The sequence below is a fragment of the Pygocentrus nattereri genome, chromosome 20, assembly GCF_015220715.1.
Source record: "Pygocentrus nattereri isolate fPygNat1 chromosome 20, fPygNat1.pri, whole genome shotgun sequence".
In the NCBI taxonomy this organism is placed as follows: domain Eukaryota; kingdom Metazoa; phylum Chordata; class Actinopteri; order Characiformes; family Serrasalmidae; genus Pygocentrus; species Pygocentrus nattereri.
Window position 1 is genome coordinate 19,257,488 of NC_051230.1, and position 22,050 is coordinate 19,279,537.

Here is a 22,050-nt window from a genome sequence, read left to right on the forward strand (position 1 = left end):
TAAGTAACTAATTACAGAGAAACTGGAATCAAGTATAGATATGATTATGGAAGTGGTGGCACTGGCACAGGACTCAAATGATTTGTTGTTAACGTCTTGTTGCCAGATACCACAGGGCACCTTCATAGGTTTAGTAGAGGCCATGCCTCGGCGGGTTGGAGGACCAATAACATATTAGGCAGGTGGCAGGCCATTGTTTTTCTCTTTGTGGTGTTGACTCTTTCTTAATACTGACATAGGTTTTTGCTCCTTCCTTTTGTTAATCCCCATCTCCTTTTTCCAGAGCCTGTTTTGTCTTTCACCTTCTAATATATTTCTTTTGACTTTGAACAAAGAACAGTTTGTTTATTGCATTCAAGTCAGTTGTGTTTGCCCTCTATTAGATGAATACACTGAAAGGTACAGTGCAGCACTTACTAATCATTTAGCAGACACTCTTACAAAACATTCAGACAGAAGAAAGCAAAGTGATACAGAGCACACAGAGGATCTAAAAGGATTCATAACCTAAAGACAGGACTTTTATTCTGGGATGATTGAGTTCAAGAGGAAGTTTTTAAATTACAGTGGAACAAGAGCAGGAGCTCATTAGCAGTAATAAAAAGCAAGAAACATGATAAAATAAAGCATGAAAAAATAACACTGCATACTTCTGACTACTGTTTCTCACCAGTTAGTAGTTGATTCAGCAATTCAGCACTGAGCCTGCAATGGTTTGTAGAGCCAGAAATGCTCAAATATCTAACTCCACACAATATTGTCTTAAAGGCACTGTATCTTACATTTTGTTGCATTTTATTTTGTTCCCTGACGTCCATTTATAATGCTTAGGCGAGACTATGTACCAAAAGGAGTCGTAATTTATTTTTTAGAATTAAACAAGCTGTTTTTGTTACTGTCTTTAAGGTTGAAATGTAAATGACCTCTGTTCTGATTGATTGTCCTGTATGTCATGTATGCCTCATTCAAAAAGCAGTCCAGGTTCAAACACTCTTTATAACAAGGTGAACAGGTGAGGCTAAACTGCTGTTGGCTGGATAGGCATATATATAAATGTGTAGATTTTTGTGGTACCAGTTAGTTTTTGCAGCTTAATTTCCATATATGAACTGTATGGACTTAAAGTGAAGAGCATTTGTTTTCCCATTAAATGAATTAACAAACAACCTTATTATAAAATTTTAAAAATTGCAGCACTGTGAAGAAGTCAGAGATCAACATTTTGATTTATTTCATTTCCAGTCAAAATTGCCATTAAATGCAAGTTACTCATTTTCCAGGAGATGTTTCTGAGGAAATTAATTTTAAGATAATCCAATTGCATAAGGACAGAGAAAGTTAAAGAAAAATAAGTGAAAAACAGAAGTTTCCAAAACTGGACTGCAAAAATGAATAAAAGTGAAAATGGGATTCTTAACAAACATGCAAGGCCTGGTAGACAAAGTAAAACTGTCACCATCAGATGTCTCAAGTGTCACCCAGACCTCCACATCATCACTTGGATTGTGAGAAGCAGAAAATGCAACCATATTTTAAGACTGAACTTTGCCGTTGTTTGGCTTTTCTGTAGTTTTCTGTTAAGTGTTGTTTTTTCTGATGCTGAAAAAAAGAATAACTTGTTCTCCATGGCTGTTTTGACTGGAAATTAAATAAAAGAAGGGTGGTCTCTGACTGTACAGTAGCGTAAATCAACAGAGAATCCGCATACTTCTTAATACTGTCTGCCACCTAGACTCTACCCCTGTGTGTGTGTGTGTGTGTTTCTAAAGTGTTATCTCTTATTTCCAGCTATGCCTAGCTTTAAGCATCCTTTTTTCTATTAATTGATGGCGTGGGATGGTGTAAGTTAAGTGTCAGTCGATCCGCAACTTTATTCACACTGTGAAAGCTGTTTAAGAAGAAAAGAGCACTTTAAATTGCAGACACTTCATCAGTTCAGGCTCAGTAAGCTCCGAGAAGAGTGCTGAATGTTTGACATTAATTGGACAGTAAGGAACAGCATGTGTGTGTGTATATATATATATGTATATATATATATATATATATAGGGAATCTTGTGATGTAAGAATTGTACTGTGCTATGTTGGCAGCGTTTGGAGGGAAGATAAGGAATCCTCTTCATGTGGTGCTGGTGGCCACTCATGCTGACATAGCAAACCTGCATCGCTCTTTTGGTGGAGAGTTCAGCTACGACAAGGAGAGATGTCTGTTGAAGGAAGTCCGCAACCGGTAAAAATGTCGTAACTGTTCTGTATTTAAAGCTGTCTGACTTCAACTGGATCTATACACTGCCATTCAAAAGTTTGAATCGCTTTTCTCAGTAATATAAAATCAATTTATTGAAAAATACATTTATACCATTATCCTGTTATGATGCTTCATATTGATTTAGCTCGTTTTTAAGGAACCTGTTAGTCATTTCAGATGTGTCCAGAATGATGAACAAAGCTGTAAATGGTTCCATAATAATTGGGAAAGATCTGTAATATTCGTAATGAAGTTGTTGATGTATTAATATCCAGAATGCTTCATATATAAACAGTGGTGAACAAATCTCAAGCCACATAAAAAAATCAAGGAAATGACTAAATGGATCATTAGAGTACATAATTTCACAATTAATAATTTCTTTGTGTTCTCACACAACTTAAAATATTGAATAAATATTTAAGAAATACCTTAAATATCCAAATAGTGGAAGTAAGTATATATCAGTTTTTTTAGGATATATTTCTGAACAGGTTAGATATAAAATAATCCACTTGCATTAGAAAGGGGAAAAAATAGTAAGTTACAAAATTGGAGTTCAAAAAATTATTAAAACATATAGAAAAAACATGACCCGTAAGAATCGCACAAGATCTGACCACCAAACCTGTCACCATCAGATAAACTGTACTTGCCACGTTACAGTGCTTTCGCCTCTGAGAGAAAATCAAACTCCACTCTTGCTTCAGATGAGTCTAAAAATATGTAGCTGTCAAGAAGGAAGGAAGAGAAAGGAAAAGGAAATGTGCATGGAACACTGAAACTGGACATCTGATATGTGGATATTTTTTATAGACTGGGTCTAAATTTGTAATTCAGATTGTGTGAAGCAGAAACGCTGAAGCACCAGAGGTGTCAAAAAATATCCCTGCAGATTTCTTTAAAAAACTGAAAGCAAGTTTCCTGAAAAGACTGAAAAAAATACTGAAATTTCCTAGCCTTTCTTTACTGGATACTGCAATATAAATAACTTGTAATAATAATATGAGTAACTAGAAAGTCAATGTGGTCACAGTCTACAGTGTTGTGCAAAAGTCTTTGTAAATTTATATATTTATTTGTTTGATTCAGGTAAACTCACCAATATTAAAGATGTGTACAGAAAGTGGGTCCCCACTGTTTGCATATTTTGCAGCTTAAAGGTATTCAGTTCATATTTCAATAAAATTGAATTGCAATTTCTCTCAGGTTTGGGAATGATCTGCAAATAGCTGAGAAGCTGTTCATAATGGACGCCGGAGCCTCTAACTCCAAAGACATGAAGCTGCTGAGGAACCTGTTGTTAGAGCTGCGGAATTCCATCATCTCAGTAAGACCTTTCTTATCAGCCCCTGAAGTGATTGATAGGCCTTATGACTGAGCTTCTGTGGAGTGACAGTCGCCAAATCCTTACCTTATAATTTTCATTTTACCTGAAGTTAATATATTGACTTTATAATTATCTGAACTAACTTTTAACATATTTTCATTTGTAACACGATAGTTTGCCGATATCGCAGATGAATCAATATCAGCGTTTGTAACATCTAGTCCACATCGAAGCAGAGCGTTCCATCAGATATAATAATGTTTTACACACTGCTGGAGTGAATCTCTTCTGTACCAGAGTTTATTTGTTTGTATAAACTTTCCAAGTGATGTTCAAAGTAAGAATGTATGTAGTTAATTAGTTGCTGTGATGTTTTATATAGAGGGGTCCAAAAGTCTGAGACCACTAGTGAGAATGCATCTACTTTGCATTCCTTTCTATTTTACAACATTTTTCATTACAAGTTGTATTATACGCATAACAATCTGAGTACAGTGAATTTTAACATTTGTTTTTAACATTTTGCTTCAATGACCACTTTTGCTCAAGCAAGCATGACTGATCATGTAACTGATGAGTGATGAGTAGATCAAATCCACCTGAGACTCAACTGAACACAAGCTCAATGAAAGGAATAAAACAAAAAAATCTTACCTTTTTACTTCCTGCTTTACCCTAAGGTGGTCGCCGACACAAATTTTACTTGCATTAAAATATTGGCCTAAAATCACTTTAGAATTGTAAATGTTTCTTCTTACTTACTTGTAAGAAAAGTCACAGATTTTCAATGTGGTCACACCTTTTTGGACCTCACTGTCCATTTTTTAATTAACCATAAAGTAGAAAACATGTACAAAGATAATTGTTGATTGCAAAACAAAAGAGTGCATAATATCAACACTTTTATGAATTATCTCCATATTTGATATCAATTATGTGTCTTTTGATTATTTTATTATCACTGAAATTTTAATAGCTTATTTTTTAAAGAAAGTAAAATCAACATTTTTAAAATGAAGAATTGCTTGCTTGCGAGTGTGTGTGTGTTTGTGTGTCTGCGCGAATGTGTTTGTGTGCGAGTGTGTGTGTGTGTGTGTGTGTGTGCTTGTGTGTGTTTGTGTGTCTGCGCGAGTGTGTTTGTGTGCGAGTGTGTGTGTGTGTGCGCGTGCGTGTGTTTGTGTGTCTGCGCGAGTGTGTTTGTGTGTCTGCGCGAGTGTGTTTGTGTGTCTACGCGAGTGTGTTTGTGTGCGAGTGCGTGTGCGAGTGTGTGTGTGCGTGAGTGTGTGTGCATTGTGACTCAGTCTGAACCCACTCTTTTAAACAAGGCCCTCTAGTCCTCTTATGCACATGCACATGTACAAACAGCAAAAGAGCACAAAGCCTATCCCACACACTCTCCGTAATGAGACCCTCTCTCTCCTCCTACATGACTCTTTCTCTTTTCCTCCTACACATACCTGCAGCCATCTCAGCCTGATCTGCCTTTCTGATCCTGGTGACTCAAGTCTGGCTTCACGCTGCCATATTCTACCTCCTGTCTCTCACTCTATTTAACATCATACCTTCAAGCATCAGCTGAAATATTTCAACAGACTGTTAAAGGTGAGATAGAAATGTGGTCTTTCAGTCTCTCCTGACACTCACTCTCCCTGTTTCAGAGCTGTAGGCCTATGACCCAGCTGGCGGAGAAGCTGTTGTCCACTTTGCCCTTGTGGCGTAAAGTGACTGGACCAAACCAGCTCATGTCCTGGCAGCAGTTTGTGGCAGATGTGCAGGACCAGATCAACCCTCTGGTCAGCGAAGAGGACCTGCGGGAACTAGCCTTACAGCTGCACAGCATGGGAGAGGTTTGTATATATGTGTATGTGGCATTAAGCAATGAACCCATACTGCACAAAGTGGCTAGTTTATTAGAAACACCTACCTTGTAACTACACTCACCTTCCACATGCAGTATTGTACAAAAGTCAGAAACCACCTCTTCCTTTATTTCATTTCCAGTCATAATGGTCATTAAATACTAAATAACACCTAAATATAATTTAGTTACAATGCATTGCTTCAGTATTTAGTGTGTCCGCCTTTTGCCTTCATTAGAGCTTCCATTCTTTTCAGCAGACCTACTTCAACAGTTTTTCAAAGAATTTTGCAAGGATATTTTTCCACACATCCAAAGATCAGTCTGCTTCTGTCGATCCAACTAATCCCAATTACAAATTCAGGCTCATCAGTCCACAAAAACTTGCTCCACTTCTCATGTTTTGGTATTCTAGTGGAAATTTTCTTCACTTTTGTCATTTTCTTTTTCTCAGTAATGGTTTGTTGACACCTATACATCCCTTCACACCCTTGGCATTGAGTAGTCACAGTGGAAGGACAGACAGGAACATCTCTGGAGGAAACTCCTGTTTATCCACATATTTTTATCTGATTTAGACCTTCTGTATGCAAGTGGATTAGCTAATATCTAATATCCTCAGAAGTTTCTTCTTTAGCTGTTTTAGATGCCCATGAGAGTGAAATTAGCAAGACGTGTGTTTGGGTAGTTGCTTGTTTTAATGTTAGTGGGTTTTTTGTTTTTTGTTTTTGAAGGGGGAAATAATGTCAGTGGCTCTGTTGGGAACCACTTTTGTTGATGAGAGTTAAATGGCACAAAAGTAAAGAGTGAACAAATTTCAAACTCCTAGATTTGATATTATACTTCTTGTTAATGTTTTTTGCGTATTTTTGTTAAATATATGTCTCCTACTCGTCTTTCTGATGCTGAAAAATGAATAACCTAAACTTGGCTGTTTTGACTGGAAGTTAAGTAAACCAAATGGTACTATCTGGCATTAACACAGAACCGTGGGTTTATAAACCACTTTGTAGGTTAATAATTACTGACTGCAAACCATCTTTTGCCGCACCATTTAATCAGGCCCAATCTACATCAGGGGTGCCCAAATCCAATTCTGATGATCTACCACCCTTCAGAGTTAAGTTACAAGCCACTCTAACACGCCTGATTAATCAAGGCCTTCCGAAGTTTTTAAATATTACAGCTAGGTATGTTGGAACTGGCACTGGGTGGATATGAAAAAATTCTGTATCACCATATTTTCGCAGTATCAGACAAATGTTCATGCTTTCTGAGTACTGTAACTCTATGCTGAAAAAATGTCTTACAAGCCTGAAACAGCTTGTTTTGATAGGACTGGTTGGTTGGGGTGTTACTTTTGTAATGGTGATATCTCAAGGCAAAAACTGTAATAAAGCATGATGCATTAATTATGCAATTTATGCAGTTGCATTTGTTGAACCCCAGTGTTACAATCAACACAAATTAACAGCTCTCTGCAGCACTCCCTTTCAAGCAGTAACAAATAGTTTAATATGAAATAATATGCGAGTAAATTTCTAAATATATCTAAAGCAATATTACAGTGTATCAGTGTCACAGTTCAACAGAGCACATTAAATATTGACCAGCACTAGTAGAAACTAAACTCTTCAGAGCACTAGTTACCAGGACTGAACTTGGACACGCCTACTTCACTGTGTTCTGCTGGGTTGAGAATACTCATGTCAAAACTACCCAGCTAACATTGTCTTGTGTTCAGAGACTTACCACTGATTAGCTAGAGGATGAATTTCATGTGTGCATGGAAAAAGAGCTATATTGCTATAAGGTGTAACAGCAAGGTTGGTGTGGTTAATGGGGAATTCCACCAATTTTAGTTAAATTAGTTTTATAGTTAAATTGTTGATGATTTATTGTAGAGAAACTTAGCAGTTTATTTACAGTGGGAATCATGGAAATCATGGGTCTACTACATAAATAGAACAATTTTACTATCCAAACAAAGAGTGAACAGCCATTTTTATAGTAATGTTGATTATTGTACAATAGTGGTAAGTCTGTATTCCTTCAGGACTATTTTGCCCTGCATGTACCTCTCTACCTTGAATGAACTAAAAAAAGCAAATTTGGTAAAAAAAAAAAAATATATATATATATATATGTACGTACGGGGGGTGGTTTATGTTCCATTACAATTTATATTATCAGCATAACATTTTGAGTGAAAAATAGAATCTTTGAAATATTTACATTTCAGGATTTCTTAGTATTTAATACAATGTGTCACTCTTTTGCTTTAATGACCATGTGCACTCAAGCTGACACTGTCTCTACAAATTTGTGCTAAAGCCTTTTTTTTGTTTGTTTTTTTGGAGGGGGGGTTTGAACTGGGACCCAGAATTAGTGCAGAATCTTGCATATTTGTCCTAACTTCTGTATTTTTATCTTGCAAAATCTCAGATTTTCAATGTGGTCTCGGACTTCTGGAGCCCATTATATATGTTTTAGGCCAAAACTTTGTATCAAAAAATAAATTCTTTAGGCACCAAAAGGCATAACTGTAATCATTTCATGTAAAAACTTTCTCTGAGGGAGCTTTTAGAGGCATTAAACATTTTAGAATTCTGGTTTCTATCCCCACCACTGTGAACAGTTCTAACTTCAGTTTCTGTAGAATGAAGCATTTCACATCAAACCAGTCTGAATGACTTTGTTTACATCTTAATAATCATGCCACAAAACTTTAGAAAAAAAAAAACAAAAACAAAACTGTAAGTGACCAGTAAGTGTACACAGTACATTGTGCTGCTTTGACTGGTTAGTTTGAATGTATAGTCTGCATGTACTTGTTATCGTGCCTCACTGAATGAAATGGACTCTATTATAAGTTAGTGCTGAACTGTAGATGTGAATGGTTCTCTTTTTTGAACTTTGGATCTCACTTCCATTGCACATCCATATTAAGTGCCTAGTATGTCTACAAACATGCATCACTTATATATTTGTGTGTATTATAATGGGTGAGTTGTGGGTGGCTTTGGTTGAATAGCTATCCCTCTATTCTTCCAAATACACCTCCTACACTGTATTAGCGGTGTAACAGCAACAAAGCTGCTGGACAAATGCCAGAGAGTTAGTCATCTGGCATGTTATGTAAGAATGTTATTGCACTGTCCTCTGAAGAACATTTTATAAAATATAGTTATTCAACCACTTTTAATTGCTTTTACTGTGAAGTGTCAGGAAAAAAAACACAATTTTTCTGTCCACTAGATGGAAGTGTAGAGTCATGGTTTGTTCATGTGTGAGTGATTTTCTAGTTGATGAGTGGAGTCTGTGGAATTTATTTGTTCTCTCTGACTCTTTTTATCCTATGAAGTTATGAAACATCACTACACTATTCCAGGCACAAATGCATCAGCATTCTAAGGAAAAGATTAGCAGTAATGACTCTTTGCTCATTGCTCTTTTTTTCTCTGTGCCTTAGATCAATATCATGCAGAGTGAAACCGTGCAAGATGTGGTTCTCTTAGACCCTCGATGGTTCTGTACCAATGTTCTTGGCAAGCTCCTCTCCATCGAAACCCCTAAAGCAATCCACCACTACAGGGGACGCTACCGTCAGGAAGAGCTCCAAACTCTGGTCTCTGAGGGAGATGTGGATGAGCTTCTTCAGATCCTGGATGCTATGGATGTTTGTGCCCGAGACCTGGCCAACCCAGGTATGGTGGACGTCCCTGCTCTGATCCGCACAGGTGGCTTGCAGCGTTCCTGGACCGACGAAGAAGATGAAGAGGTACAGGACACCTTGCTGTACGGCGGAGCCCGTATAGTCCCGGCCGAGCACTTGACCCCATTCCCTTGCGGCTTGTTCCACAAGCTTCAGGTGAACCTGTGTCGCTGGAGCAGGCAGCAGAGGCCCGAGGCCGAGGCTGAGGAAGTGAGGCTGTGGAGCGGAGGAGCCCGTGTAGGACTTGGTGGGGCTGATGCCCTGGTGCTGCTGGTAAATCATGGACAGGGTATGGAGGTACAAATTAGAGGGCCAGAATCGGAACGTAGCCGATGCTACGCTCTGTTGGACACATTGTGTGGAATGACGGAGGGGCTGTTAACCGCAACACTGCCAGGCCTGCTAACCGCTCGCCATTACTTGAGCCCTCAGCAACTGCGGGAGCACCATGGCCCCATCATGCTTTACCAGCCCAGAGACTTCTTCCGAGCTCAGGCTCGTGGTGAGAACGCTCTAGCTAACACCATGGGCGGCTACCGTGAGAGCTTCAGTAGCATTGTGACACTTGGTTGTACCAACGTCTACAAGCGGGGGAGCCTCGGTGGGGACGTTCCAGTGGTTGAGGTCAGCCACTTGGCCCGACGGAAGCTCTGTCGCATGTTGGACCCTCCTGATGCCCTTGGTAAGGACTGGTGTCTGCTAGCAATGAACCTGGGTCTTAGTGAGCTTGCTGCTAAATACAGCACAGGCACTAATGGAACTCCTCCTGCAGACCCTTTTGCTGTCCCAAGCCCCACTGCAGCACTCCTTCAAGAGTGGAGTCAACGTTCAGACTCTACCATAGGTGTTCTGGTTGCTAAGCTACGAGAACTTGGCCGTCGTGATGCTGCAGATTTCCTCCTAAAAGCGGCACCAGTGTTTCGGGTGAGCGTAGACAGTCTGAGCACTCCACCAGAGCCCTACGGCCCAGTCTGCAATGGTGGCGGGACCTCTTATAACTCCATCAGCTCAGTCATCTCACGCTAGAGTGCCACCTACATGCATGGAGGAACATGTGCAATTTAACCCCGTGGAGTGTTGTTAACTCTCAAAGACTCTTGTTAACCCAAGACTGGAAATTGGAATACTTCAGACATCAAATCTTCCTACCCTGCTCTTTCTGAATATTTCATTCCTTTGAGGAAACTCTCAGAGGGTGCCTACTTTACGAATAATTTTTTCTCAAGTTTTTTGGTTGAAGTCTCACAACATCAAGGAAAACTTTCGTCGCAAATCCGTTTTGGATTCTTTTATACATTTAGATATTGTAATGTGGTTAATACACAATTTGACGTCACATGGATGGATAGTTGAGTGCTTGGCCCCATTACTTGGTAATGATTCAAGCAGTTGAGTGCCTTTAAGATGGTAAGCCATTGTCAATGAGCCATCTTGGACATGCCTAATGCCCCTTACTAAAACAAGTTTATGTCTGTATTTAAGTTTTTGCCCCTTCAAATCCCAGAATCTATTGCTTATGACGGAGAGATTGGTTTATTGTATGCTAAAGTTATTAGCATACCACTTGATGCTGGAGAAGTATCCATATTGGAAATTCACAGATATTTTATTATTATTTCACCAAGCTTTTATTATAATTTTTGTTTTAAAGCAATTAAAGAATTGTTTTAGCTGCATCTCAAATAGTAGCCAAACAAATTCCCTTTAAATTATTAGTAGGTACCTCATCACGTCTAAAAGGGCATGTTCCTACAGACAGGGTTTAAAATGAGAGACAAGCACATAAACATTATACATTCCGCTTTGATGTTGTGCAGCAAAAAAATTGATGTAGTTAATCAAAGGGCCAAAAGTTTGTTCACAGTTTTAAGAACATGTTAAGCCACAAAGTACTTTTTGTCTTTGCTTTAGTTCAGGATTTGCTTTGACAATGTTCACTTTTATATCCATTTTATTGCAAAAGTCTGATCCAGACAATGTTAATGAAATACTGCTGTCAAGCTGTTGTAAACTACACATGCATTTCTTATTTAACAGGAAACAAAAATTCAATGTTTCCGTTAATAATGTGGTTTCAGTTTAAACAATGACTTTGGCTGCTGTGTGTTTTGAAGCATGATCTGGATATTGTTGCAGTCGTCAGCTTTAAAATATATTTTTCTGTTTCTCACTTGTTAACACCGTCCATGAGGAGCTGAGACACGTTCACTTTCGGAACATGCTCGCCGTACTTACTTGAGTGTGAGCCATCTAAGCTCTTCTGTGGAACTTTTACACCAAAAGAATGACCCAATTTAAGGGAAGGTTTGTGAATTGTGTCAAATTGTGAGGTCAAAATCGCAATCAGCTGATATATACAGTCATAACAGTGCTTTACATCTGTTGACCACTCTGACCGTGGCTCATAAAAAACAAGTTCCCTCACCTACAATCCATCTATCTTTTTTCTTCCACTCGCTTTTTTAGCCCTCTTTCTCCACTATTTTCTCTTTCTCTTACTCTCAGTTTCTCTCTCTATCAGTCTTTTCTTTTACTCTGTATTTCCTCTCTTTTACCCTTTTTGTCACTCTGTCTTGCTTTATCTCATTCATTCGATGTTTTTTACTTTCCTTCTTTCTTTTTGCTTTATCTCTCTCTTTTTGTCTCTCAAGGACACAAGGGATCTCTTTGCAGTTACAGGTTTTTAAAAAAGTATCTAATAACTACCAGCTGACCTCCTGTTTCCACACCTCTCCATCGTTTCCCCTTCACGCCAGCTAGAAAAAAGAAAACAAGAAAGGGAAAAGGTGCATCCTAATGTTCTCATTCCAGAAGGCACATTTTTTATATTGTGATGAAGTCTATGTATTACTGCGCAGTCTCTTTCTCTGTTTTCACTCATTGAGGCTCGTGTTGCCCCCTATGGAAACTCCAATGGGCTTCATTAGTGGGGGAATGAGCCAGGTGTATTTAAGACTTTGTACAGTCATCTCTTTGCACACGACTTTTTTTTTTCTCTTCTATTTATATTATATTCTTAAAGCATGTCTCTAAATGCCATGTCTTAATACTTCCTTTAAAAATGGTGTAGTACATTTTTTTATAATAAATTGTTTACCTGACAGCACTGTGCCATGTTCCTTTCGTGTCAAGGTTTCAAAAAAAGTGCTTTGATCCCTTTTTTCTAAGAACAATCGTTGAAGTTGTATTGGATCAGTAAAACTGTGTCCCTCGCTGATTAGCCTGTTGTGATAACAGATGTTTTTGTGACGCATTTCACGTTGTTAGGAAAGTGCTCTGCTTGGAATTCCAGCTGATATTACTTCTGCCTTTCTGCTCCTGTTGAAGAGGCCTGAGCCTAGACTAGCTTAGATAAGTGGGGAAATACACACTTAAAAAAAAGGTTCATCGGTGGTTCTTGGCTTGGATGTAAGATTCTAAGGAAAAAACTTATCAGTATAGAACAGAGCTGCCTAAAATTGGCCCATGAGGACGTTTGCTTTGGCCTGCCAGAAAGTTACCTTCCCCCTTGCCCCCACCCACTCTGTTTATTTACCCAATGGGAGAATATTTATATTGTATATATTGTATTTCACTCTTATTTTACTTATTTTACTTTAAAATGGTATTTTTGCAAAATGCAGTGTAGTGTTAGAAAATACTACTCTATTTTAAACCTACCTACCTTTTTTTTATTTGTATATTGTTTTGCCCTCTGCCCACCAGACATTGCACTTTGGCCCTGTAAGACATTCTGTAATAAAACTAATATCACATGGGTGTTCGTTACACTTCAAAAGGTTCTTCATACTCACACAACTCATTTTAGGGATCCAAAAGTGGTTCTTCTGTTACATCGTTCCAAAGAACCCATTTGCACATGGGTAAATGAATCAGCTGTCATGTGCTTTGTGAGTTCTGAGGGATTGGCATGGCATGTCTGTGCCTGTCCTGCTTAGAAAACAAGAAATACTTCTCGCCTCTACTTTTCTCTCTATACATGGTCTTTTCTGTAGGTGTAAGCATGTGGATAGTGCACAGCTGTTAGGACAAACTCCTTTTTTTCTTTTCTTTTTTTTTATTCCAGGTGTCATTTACATTGTGTTAAAATGTTATGCCATATTTTAACACAATGCAGTTTCATGAGGGCCAATAGAAATGGCTCAAAATGAGCCATGCTAGTCACAATATAACAATAAGATACTGAACAATATGATATGCTGCAATATATCTTCGACAGCCTGTTTGTCTGAAGTGCATTTCAGCGCTCTTCTGACTCGTTCTGCTGAAATTTTAGAGCGTAGTAGCTTGCAGTGTGCAAGTGTAACTGGTGGTTATGTAACATCGCTGAGAAAAGTGAGTTAAAGCAGCTCTCATTTTTTCCATTTTTTGGTACAAATTTTCCATTTTTTGGTGTGTCCAGAATGTAGAGATATAACAATGCAGCATATTGTACAGTGTCAAAGATGAATTGCAGCATATCATATTGTTCAGTATCTTATTGTTATATTGTGACTAGCATGCAAGCTTGTGGCAACTGTCTTTTAAGGCCAAGATCTCTTTCTAATAGAGCTGACTCTGTTTAGCTTTTTACTACTAGATGAGCTTTTTAAACTTCATTAAATTACATAAAAGCTTTAGAATGACCATTTATATCGGTCACCTTTGTCATTGGAAATGAGATGAATTTCGATATATTTGGGCTTATTTTTTTACATTTTTACAGATGACGTTCTGGTGTATCCTGAAGTTAGCTAGCTAGGCTGGCACCAGTGAGCTTTTCGTCAGTTTCGAAGTGCTACAGTCTTTTTTTAACACTATATGAAACTATAAGAAGCATCTACATGTCAATGTCATTGTTATTTGAAACTACAGTGGGTTGCAAAAGTATTCAGCCCCCTTGAACTTTTCAACCTTTTGCCACATTTCAGGCTTCAAACATAAAGATATGAAATTGTAATTTTTTGTGAAGAATCAACAACAAGTGGGACACAATTGTGAAGTGGAACGAAATTTATTGGATATTTTAAACTTTTTTTAGAAATAAAAAACTGAAAAGTGGGGCGTGCAATATTATTCGGCCCCTTTACTTTCAGTGCAGCAAACTCACTCCAGAAGTTCAGTGAGGATCTCTGAATGATCCAATGTTGACCTAAATGACTGATGATGATAAATAGAATCCACCTGTGTGTAATCAAGTCTCCGTATAAATGCACCTGCTCTGTGATAGTCTCAGAGTTCTGTTTAAAGCGCAGAGAGCATCATGAAGACCAAGGAACACACCAGGCAGGTCCGAGATACTGTTGTGGAGAGGTTTAAAGCCGGATTTGGATAGAAAAAGATTTCCCAAGCTTTAAACATCTCAAGGAGCACTGTGCAAGCGATCATATTGAAATGGAAGGAGCATCAGACCACTGCAAATCTACCAAGACCCGGCCGTCCCTCTAAACTTTCAGCTCAAACAAGGAGAAGACTGATCATAGATGCAGCCAAGAGGCCCATGATCACTCTGGATGAACTGCAGAGATCTACAGCTGAGGTGGGAGACTTTGTCCATAGGACAACGATCAGTGGTACACTGCACAAATCTGGGCTTTATGGAAGAGTGGCAAGAAAAAGCCATTTCTCAAAGATATCCATAAAAAGTCTCATTTAATGTTTGCCACAAGCCACCTGGGAGACACACCAAACATGTGGAAGAAGGTGCTCTGGTCAGATGAAACCAAAATCGAACTTATGTTTGGCGTAAAAGCAATACAGCTCATCACCCTGAACACACCATCCCCACTGTCAAACATGGTGGTGGCAGCATCATGGTTTGGGCCTGCTTTTCTTCAGCAGGGACAGGGAAGATGGTTAATATTGATGGGAAGATGGATGGAGCCAAATACAGGACCATTCTGGAAGAAAACCTGTTGGAGTCTGCAAAAGACCTGAGACTGGGACGGAGATTTATCTTCCAACAAGACAATGATCCAAAACATAAAGCAACATCTACAATGGAATGGTTCACAAATAAACGTATCCAGGTGTTAGAACGGCCAAGTCAAAGTCCAGACCTGAATCCAATCGAGAATCTGTGGAAAGAGCTGAAAACTGCTGTTCACAAACGCTCTCCATCCAACTTCACTGAGCTCGAGCTGTTTTGCAAGGAAGAATGGGCAAAAATTTCAGTCTCTCGATGTGCAAGACTGACAGAGACGTACCCCAAGCCACTTGCAGCTGTAATCACAGCAAAAGGTGGCGCTACAAAGTATTAAAGCAAGGGGGCTGAATAATATTGCACGCCCCACTTTTCAGTTTTTTATTTCTAAAAAAAGTTTAAAATATCCAACAAATTTCGTTCCACTTCACGATTGTGTCCCACTTGTTGACTCTTCACAAAAAATGTCAATTTCATATCTTTATGTTTGAAGCCTGAAATGTGGCAAAAGGTTGAAAAGTTCAAGGGGGCTGAATACTTTTGCAACCCACTGTAGATACAGTTTCATGTTTGTGCTGATTTATCGTTTGTTACATGATACATTTTGATTGATTTCAGGTTTGCTTAAAAGCCTGATGCTAATCAATTTCTCCTTTAATCATCTATTATCTCTTAAGAAGCAGACAAGGATGTTTGTTGGAGCCTCAAGCCATTTTCCACCAAATCATGAAGCCACCTTAAAGCATTCTGCTTTATCTGCTCCTAACAGTCACATATGGGATTACATCGGGTCCACTGTCCACAAGCAACAGTGATCAGCTTATCGCCATTAAGCACTTATGGGTGTCTTTGTTAAGTGATGTATGTGTGATCAGGTCACATGCTTGTATATTCTTCTGTCTGGACCACCTGACTGATCAAAGATCATTCGTGTGATGCATATTAATCACTGAAATTCCCTCACCAGTTGTTACAGGAACTTTGTTTTTCTGAGTTGTTTGTATGTCTGTTGGTTTATCTCGTATTGACATCATGGCTCAGTCCAGAACGTCACAATGTTGAGTCAGGAGTTTGACCAAGAAGCAGTGAGCCTTTTTGGAAACAGTCATGATCTTTATGTCTGAAAGTGAAAGATGTGCTAATAGGTGGATGGCTGGCTTTGCTTACAAACAAATGTAGGATTGAAATAAGGTGATGAACATTTGCAAAAAAATTAAAGTATCTCAATTTATTTTTGAAATCCTTTGAGCGCAGTTTTCCTTTACATGGTGTGAACACCATGATGAACAGACCAATAGAAATGCTCCAAAATTTCTTGTAAATCTTTATATGTATATATATATATATATATATATATATATATATATAATATAAGTAATGTGTATATATGTATATAGTAGTGTGTATATATGTATATAGTAGTGTGTATATGTATGTGCTTTTACATTCTTCTATAAAGTTTGGAGATATTTGTTCACAATGTAAAGCAGATATCTTTCACCACGTTTTATTTAGATTATTACCTCATTAATATTATTCATCAAAAAGTTTGTTTAGGTATTTATTCTTGTTTCATACTTGCAAACAATAGACAATAGAAATGCTACTTGGGGCCTCCAAATGTTCGTAAACATCCCTGGACATAAGGATCCATTTTAATCTGATGCCAACAAGAGTATTCTTTCTAAACAAGCAACATAAATATAAGTAAACAGACTTAATACAAAATCATTTTAGTGGGAAACCGAGTGAAAGAACGGCTTGGTCTGTCAGTGCCCGTTACTCATTGTGCTATAACCTGTGAGCAGATCATGTAAATGAGTAAGAAGCTGCAGTTTTCTACTGAATGGCTGAATTAAGTGAACTGTTTGGAAATAAAGGCTCACATAGCGCGTCGATACCGAGCTACATCTGATCAAACGCGAGCTTCTCAGAGAAACCCGCATCTCGTAAATGCGTTAGTAGAAAAAGGATAAAATAACATCATCTGCAGGGAAGCAGTCACGTGCTCCCGGATCACATGCTATATGATGAGTTCATGAGTTCGTGTGGGCGGAGAGAACGTGTGGTGTCTGAGCCAATCAGAAAGCGTTAATTTACATACCGACGGCCGGGCTATATAAGCTGGCTGTTGTTTCCAGCGGAGAACATTTCTGAGAATATTCCCTTCGAGTTTACCAGCTAAAGGTAAGAGGACTTTGGAAATGAGTATCCGCCGGTATTTTGTTTCTCAGCAGGTTTTGCAACATAACACCCTTGATTTCTATGTAATGTTAGGATTTAACGTTACGGTTGTTTACTGAATTGTTGCCTTTTTAAAATACTTAATGTTTTATTAAAATCTCAGCCTCGTTTTGTGGCGATTTTTCACAGTCCACCGGTAGCTAACGGTAGCTAGCAGTTTTGTTTAGTCGGGCGCTTTGTTGACTGACGGCCTTTCCACGATTTCTTTTCAGTAAAATAGTTCCAGTGTAATTATCACGACCAAATAAACCGCATCTTTATTTAATGTCCTTCCTTTTTCGATTTCCGCGCCGTGGTTTCGGTCTTTGTTTCGTTTTCCTGGGAAAACGGTTTGGGATCAGTCCGGTGTGGTGAACTGCGACAGAAGAACAGCGCCTTGTTTACTTGTTTACAGGCTAGAGTAGCGATAAAAAGCAGGATTTTTTTTACGAGTTATCGGTTTTATGGAGATGGTTCAGAATTAGCGCCCAAACCAGAGTGAAATGATGGCGTTCAGTTTCGCTGTTTACGAGGAATGTGTGTTTACCCCGCGGGTCGATCCCGTGGAGGAGCTTTAGGCTAACTTGGTCACGTTAACGGCGGTTTGTCGGAGCCTCTCAGACCGTCTGTCTTTATCGGAGTTGAATGTCTTTGTCTTTCGCTCCGTGTTGGTCCCCGTTTCGAAATGGCCTAAAGTCTGATGTAACTCTAATTTCTCTAACGTTACACTTCGCCGAAACGTGAATCAGCACTGAGGTGGTCCGTAAAACCAGCCCTGTTAGCTAGTCAGCTAGTTTTTCAGTGCTGGCTTTAGCATTTTGGTCAAAGTAGCCCCCCTTTGTACGGGGCTAACTATCACTAACTCTGTGTCAGTTGGGTTAAATAAACCAGACTTAAATCTACGGAGATGCGTCTTCAGAGGAAACTTGGTGATATCTAATGCTTCGTGTCAGACTAGATTTATATTTTGTAACAGTTCTTATGCTTATTTCTGTATTTGCACTGACTGTTCTGCCCAAAATGCGTGGCTTAATACCTGAAGTTTTAGCGTTGAGACTTTTTTTTTTAATGCAAAATTTCAGTGGAATTGGAAATGCTAGAGAATCAAATGGTTCCTTTTTTTTTACTTACCCATCCTTTTTATAATGTTTCTACTATGCCTGATAACAGCCAGTTGCTGAAGATGCCACCTGTGACTAAGGCCCTGTTACTCTTGTTTTCAGCTCCTTCATCATGAGGCTGTATCTGCCACTTTTTGCGGTGTGCCTCACTGCAGTATTCGCTGCACCAAGTCTGGACCGTGAACTAGATGGCCATTGGGAGCACTGGAAGAAATGGCACAGTAAAAAATACCAAGAGGTTTGTTTCAGATCCTTTTCCACCCCAACTTGTGTGGTTTTTTGTTTTTGTTCTGGTTTTTTGTTTCTCATGGACCATATCTCACATCTCTAAATGCAGAATGAAGAAGGGTGGAGGAGAATGATTTGGGAGAAGAACTTGAAAAAGATTGAGTTGCACAACATCGAACACTCAATAGGCACGCACACTTATCGCCTGGGAATGAACCACTTTGGAGACATGGTAAGATTGTGAAATCATTGCAGTTTGATTGCAAGGGGGGGAACCTTCTGTTTGACTAGGTAATCAAATATGCACCTAGTTTAAAAACAGCCCTTTGGGCATTCACTGAGTTGGCTCTTTTCTGTAGACCCATGAGGAGTTCAGGCAGGTCATGAATGGCTACAAGCACAAGGAGAGGAAATTCAGGGGCTCTCTGTTCATGGAGCCCAACTTCCTGGAGGCCCCAGCCCAGGTGGACTGGAGAGAGAAAGGATACGTCACCCCTGTTAAAGATCAGGTGAGATTGTTTAGTATGCATGTCTAAGTTTCGTTTCAGGGGCTCAGGTATATGTTTAACGCTCTGTAGGTCAAAACTGGTTTGACCACCTTGGTGCGAAAAAGGAACTGCATGTATATGCTCCAGGCAGCTATACAGTGAAAGACAGTTCTCTAGTGGATTGTTGAGAAGTAATGGATACACAGACTATAGAAGTGCAGTGCAACCATAGACATGTTTGAGTGCCCTACACTTGAAATTTAATATTTTTTGGGAAGAGTTGTATTGATGTCCACTGTTGTTATTAGGGTCAATGTGGTTCATGCTGGGCCTTCAGCACCACTGGAGCCATGGAGGGCCAGCAGTTCAGAAAGACTGGCAAATTGGTGTCCCTCAGTGAGCAGAACCTAGTGGACTGTTCCCGTCCTGAAGGTAATGAGGGCTGCAATGGAGGGCTCATGGACCAGGCCTTCCAGTACATCAAGGACCAAGGTGGCCTGGACTCGGAGAACTCTTACCCTTACCTTGGAACCGTAAGTCTAGTTCCCCCTGATTACTAACAGTAAAGTGTCTGCAGTTGTCAGTTAGGTGAAGGAATGTAGCGCTGTCTTTATTAACACAAATTTCTTAAACTGCAAGGGTCTGTATTTGGGTCTACACTTCAATTCCTCAATGTCATGATTACAAACTTGACTAGCTTCATTGTAGTTCCTGAAGGTCTAAAGCATAACCTAATAATAATCCTAAACTTGATGGAGTTAAATGGATTATTCAGATAATTAAAAACAAGGTAAACCTGATGAAGGAAAGTTATCAAGATTTAGGGTTGTTTTTTTTTTTTTTTTTTTTTTTTTTTTCCTGCCCTCACTAGTGTTTTTGTCCAGACAAGTTATTTTTAGTATTTGTTTTTGGAAAATATAGTAAATATATGGTTTATAAGCATGCTATTGCCTTCTGTCTTAGGACGACCAGCCCTGCCAGTATGATCCCAAGAAGAGCGTAGCTAATGACACTGGCTTTGTGGACATCCCAAGTGGAAAGGAGCATGCTCTGATGAAGGCTGTAGCTGCTGTCGGCCCAGTGTCTGTGGCCATTGATGCTGGGCATGAGTCCTTCCAGTTCTACCAGTCAGGTGAGTTGCACAGTCAGTCATACTTGATGTTGGCTAAAAATTTTGGTCTGTTTTTGAATTCTTGGATTATAGCAGACAATTTTAGGCGTTGGCTTTTAATGTACACAATTCTCCTCAGGCATCTACTACGAGAAGGACTGCAGTAGTGAGGAACTGGACCATGGTGTTCTGGTGGTTGGTTACGGATTCCAGGGTGAAAATGTAGATGGCAAGAAGTACTGGATTGTCAAGAACAGGTATGAGTTGGTTCCGTTCTGTACGTTTCAGAGCACTGACTTATGGTTGTTTGTGGTGAACGGTGGAGGAATTATGTGCACTTATGACTTGTTTTGTTTGCAGCTGGAGTGAGAACTGGGGAGACCAAGGATACATCTACATGGCCAAGGACAGACGCAACCACTGTGGCATTGCTACCGCAGCTAGCTACCCGCTGGTATAATGGGAACAGAACTCTGTTACACAGAAGTGGTTTCAGAAGAGCCATCATTATCTCCTCAGTATACTTTTACAAGAATCTCCCCTGCACTGTTGCTCAGTGGAGTGCACCAGCCAGTGCAGCGATGAGCTTGTCAACTGGGATAAAGGAAATGTATTACAGCTTGAATAAGGCTGGGGCATGAATGAGTTGCCTACATGAGTGTGCTGTAGGTTTTTATGTGATGAACACCGGTTTTAGGGAATTAATGCAATTGTTAGATGATTTTACTTTCTTGCACCATGTAAATATGTTCATTTTGAAGAATTGTTACTTACAAAAGTAACACTTTTTTCCTCGATTTTAATTAAACCTGTGGAAATGAGACATGAAATGGTGACTTTTTTTTATTATTTATTTCCTTCCCCAAATAGAAAAGTGCTAAGGAGCCACACTTGGAGTAGTACTGTGCATGTAAATGTTATCTTTGCACATTTTGACTCGAGTTCCTTGTCAGAATGCATCTGGAATTTGTAGAACATGTTAACATGCTAAGCAAAATAAAATAAAAAAAAAAAAGTTGACAAAGGTCAGTTAAAATGATTTGGGCAAAATCAGTATGCATGTTCACAATTCTTACAACATTGATTTAGGAAATCTCAAACTATATCGTTTTGGGATGAAACCTTTTGTATCTCAACATTTGCACTTTTGATTTTATTTCCAGTATATTTGGACCAGTTCAAGAGGTGATGCTGTATTATATGGTTATCTGTAAAACAGATGAGTGCAGACACAATGCAGGCCACTAGAAGTTGGTGTACTCTTTTTAGCCTGGTGATGTTTGGGTTTTTTTAATAAGTTTGTGATGGTGTCTGAAACTACAAGTATACAACCCCTGGCAAAAATTATGGAACTGCCACTCTTGGATGAAGATCATTTCTTTTTATAGAAAAAAGTTAATCACAGAGACATGCCATAACTTTTTTTTTTTCTCAAATTCCAAACTTCTGGCATTAAGAAAACAAAACAAATATATTGTCAGTCACAATAAAGCAATTGTTTTTAGATCAAGTAGAGGAAAAAAAAATATGGAATCATGATAAACACTGCACTGTTGGTACTTTGTTGCACCACCTCTGGCTTTTACAACAGCTTGAATTCTTTGAGGCTTGAACTTAATGACTAACAGTATTCTGAGATTTTCAACTGGATTGAGATCTGGACTATTTTCAGGCCATGCCATTGACACGTCTTTCTTGAAAGAAAGTTTTCACGTCCTTTCCCCTGTGGCAAGATGCATTATCATCTTGAAAGATGAAGTCATCACTAAACATCCTTTCAGCTGATGGAATATAAGTGTCTGAAATTTCAATGTAGACTTTGGCATT

The 22,050-nt window shown here is 39.0% G+C and overlaps 2 protein-coding genes across 2 annotated transcripts in view; both read left to right on the top strand.

The window, feature by feature from the left end:
- The window catches only part of dapk1 (death-associated protein kinase 1), a 93,921-nt gene extending 81,668 nt beyond the window's left edge, over positions 1-12,253 (top strand). Inside the window, exons 22-25 of the mRNA XM_017695527.2 lie at positions 2,091-2,229; positions 3,457-3,577; positions 5,236-5,424; positions 8,908-12,253. Coding sequence (XP_017551016.1) covers positions 2,091-2,229; positions 3,457-3,577; positions 5,236-5,424; positions 8,908-10,176 — 1,718 coding nt within the window. The 3' untranslated portion in view covers positions 10,177-12,253. The remainder of the gene's footprint in view (positions 1-2,090; positions 2,230-3,456; positions 3,578-5,235; positions 5,425-8,907) is intronic.
- A 4,888-nt stretch (positions 12,254-17,141) lies between these two features.
- ctsla (cathepsin La) lies at positions 17,142-21,053 on the top strand. The gene is made up of 8 exons (XM_017695525.2): positions 17,142-17,239; positions 18,499-18,634; positions 18,734-18,856; positions 18,984-19,133; positions 19,421-19,645; positions 20,076-20,244; positions 20,363-20,480; positions 20,584-21,053. The coding sequence occupies exons 2-8, from the start codon at positions 18,509-18,511 to the stop codon at positions 20,681-20,683; spliced, it is 1,011 nt and encodes a 336-aa protein (XP_017551014.1). The 5' UTR covers positions 17,142-17,239; positions 18,499-18,508; the 3' UTR covers positions 20,684-21,053.
- The last annotated feature ends 997 nt before the right edge of the window (positions 21,054-22,050 follow it).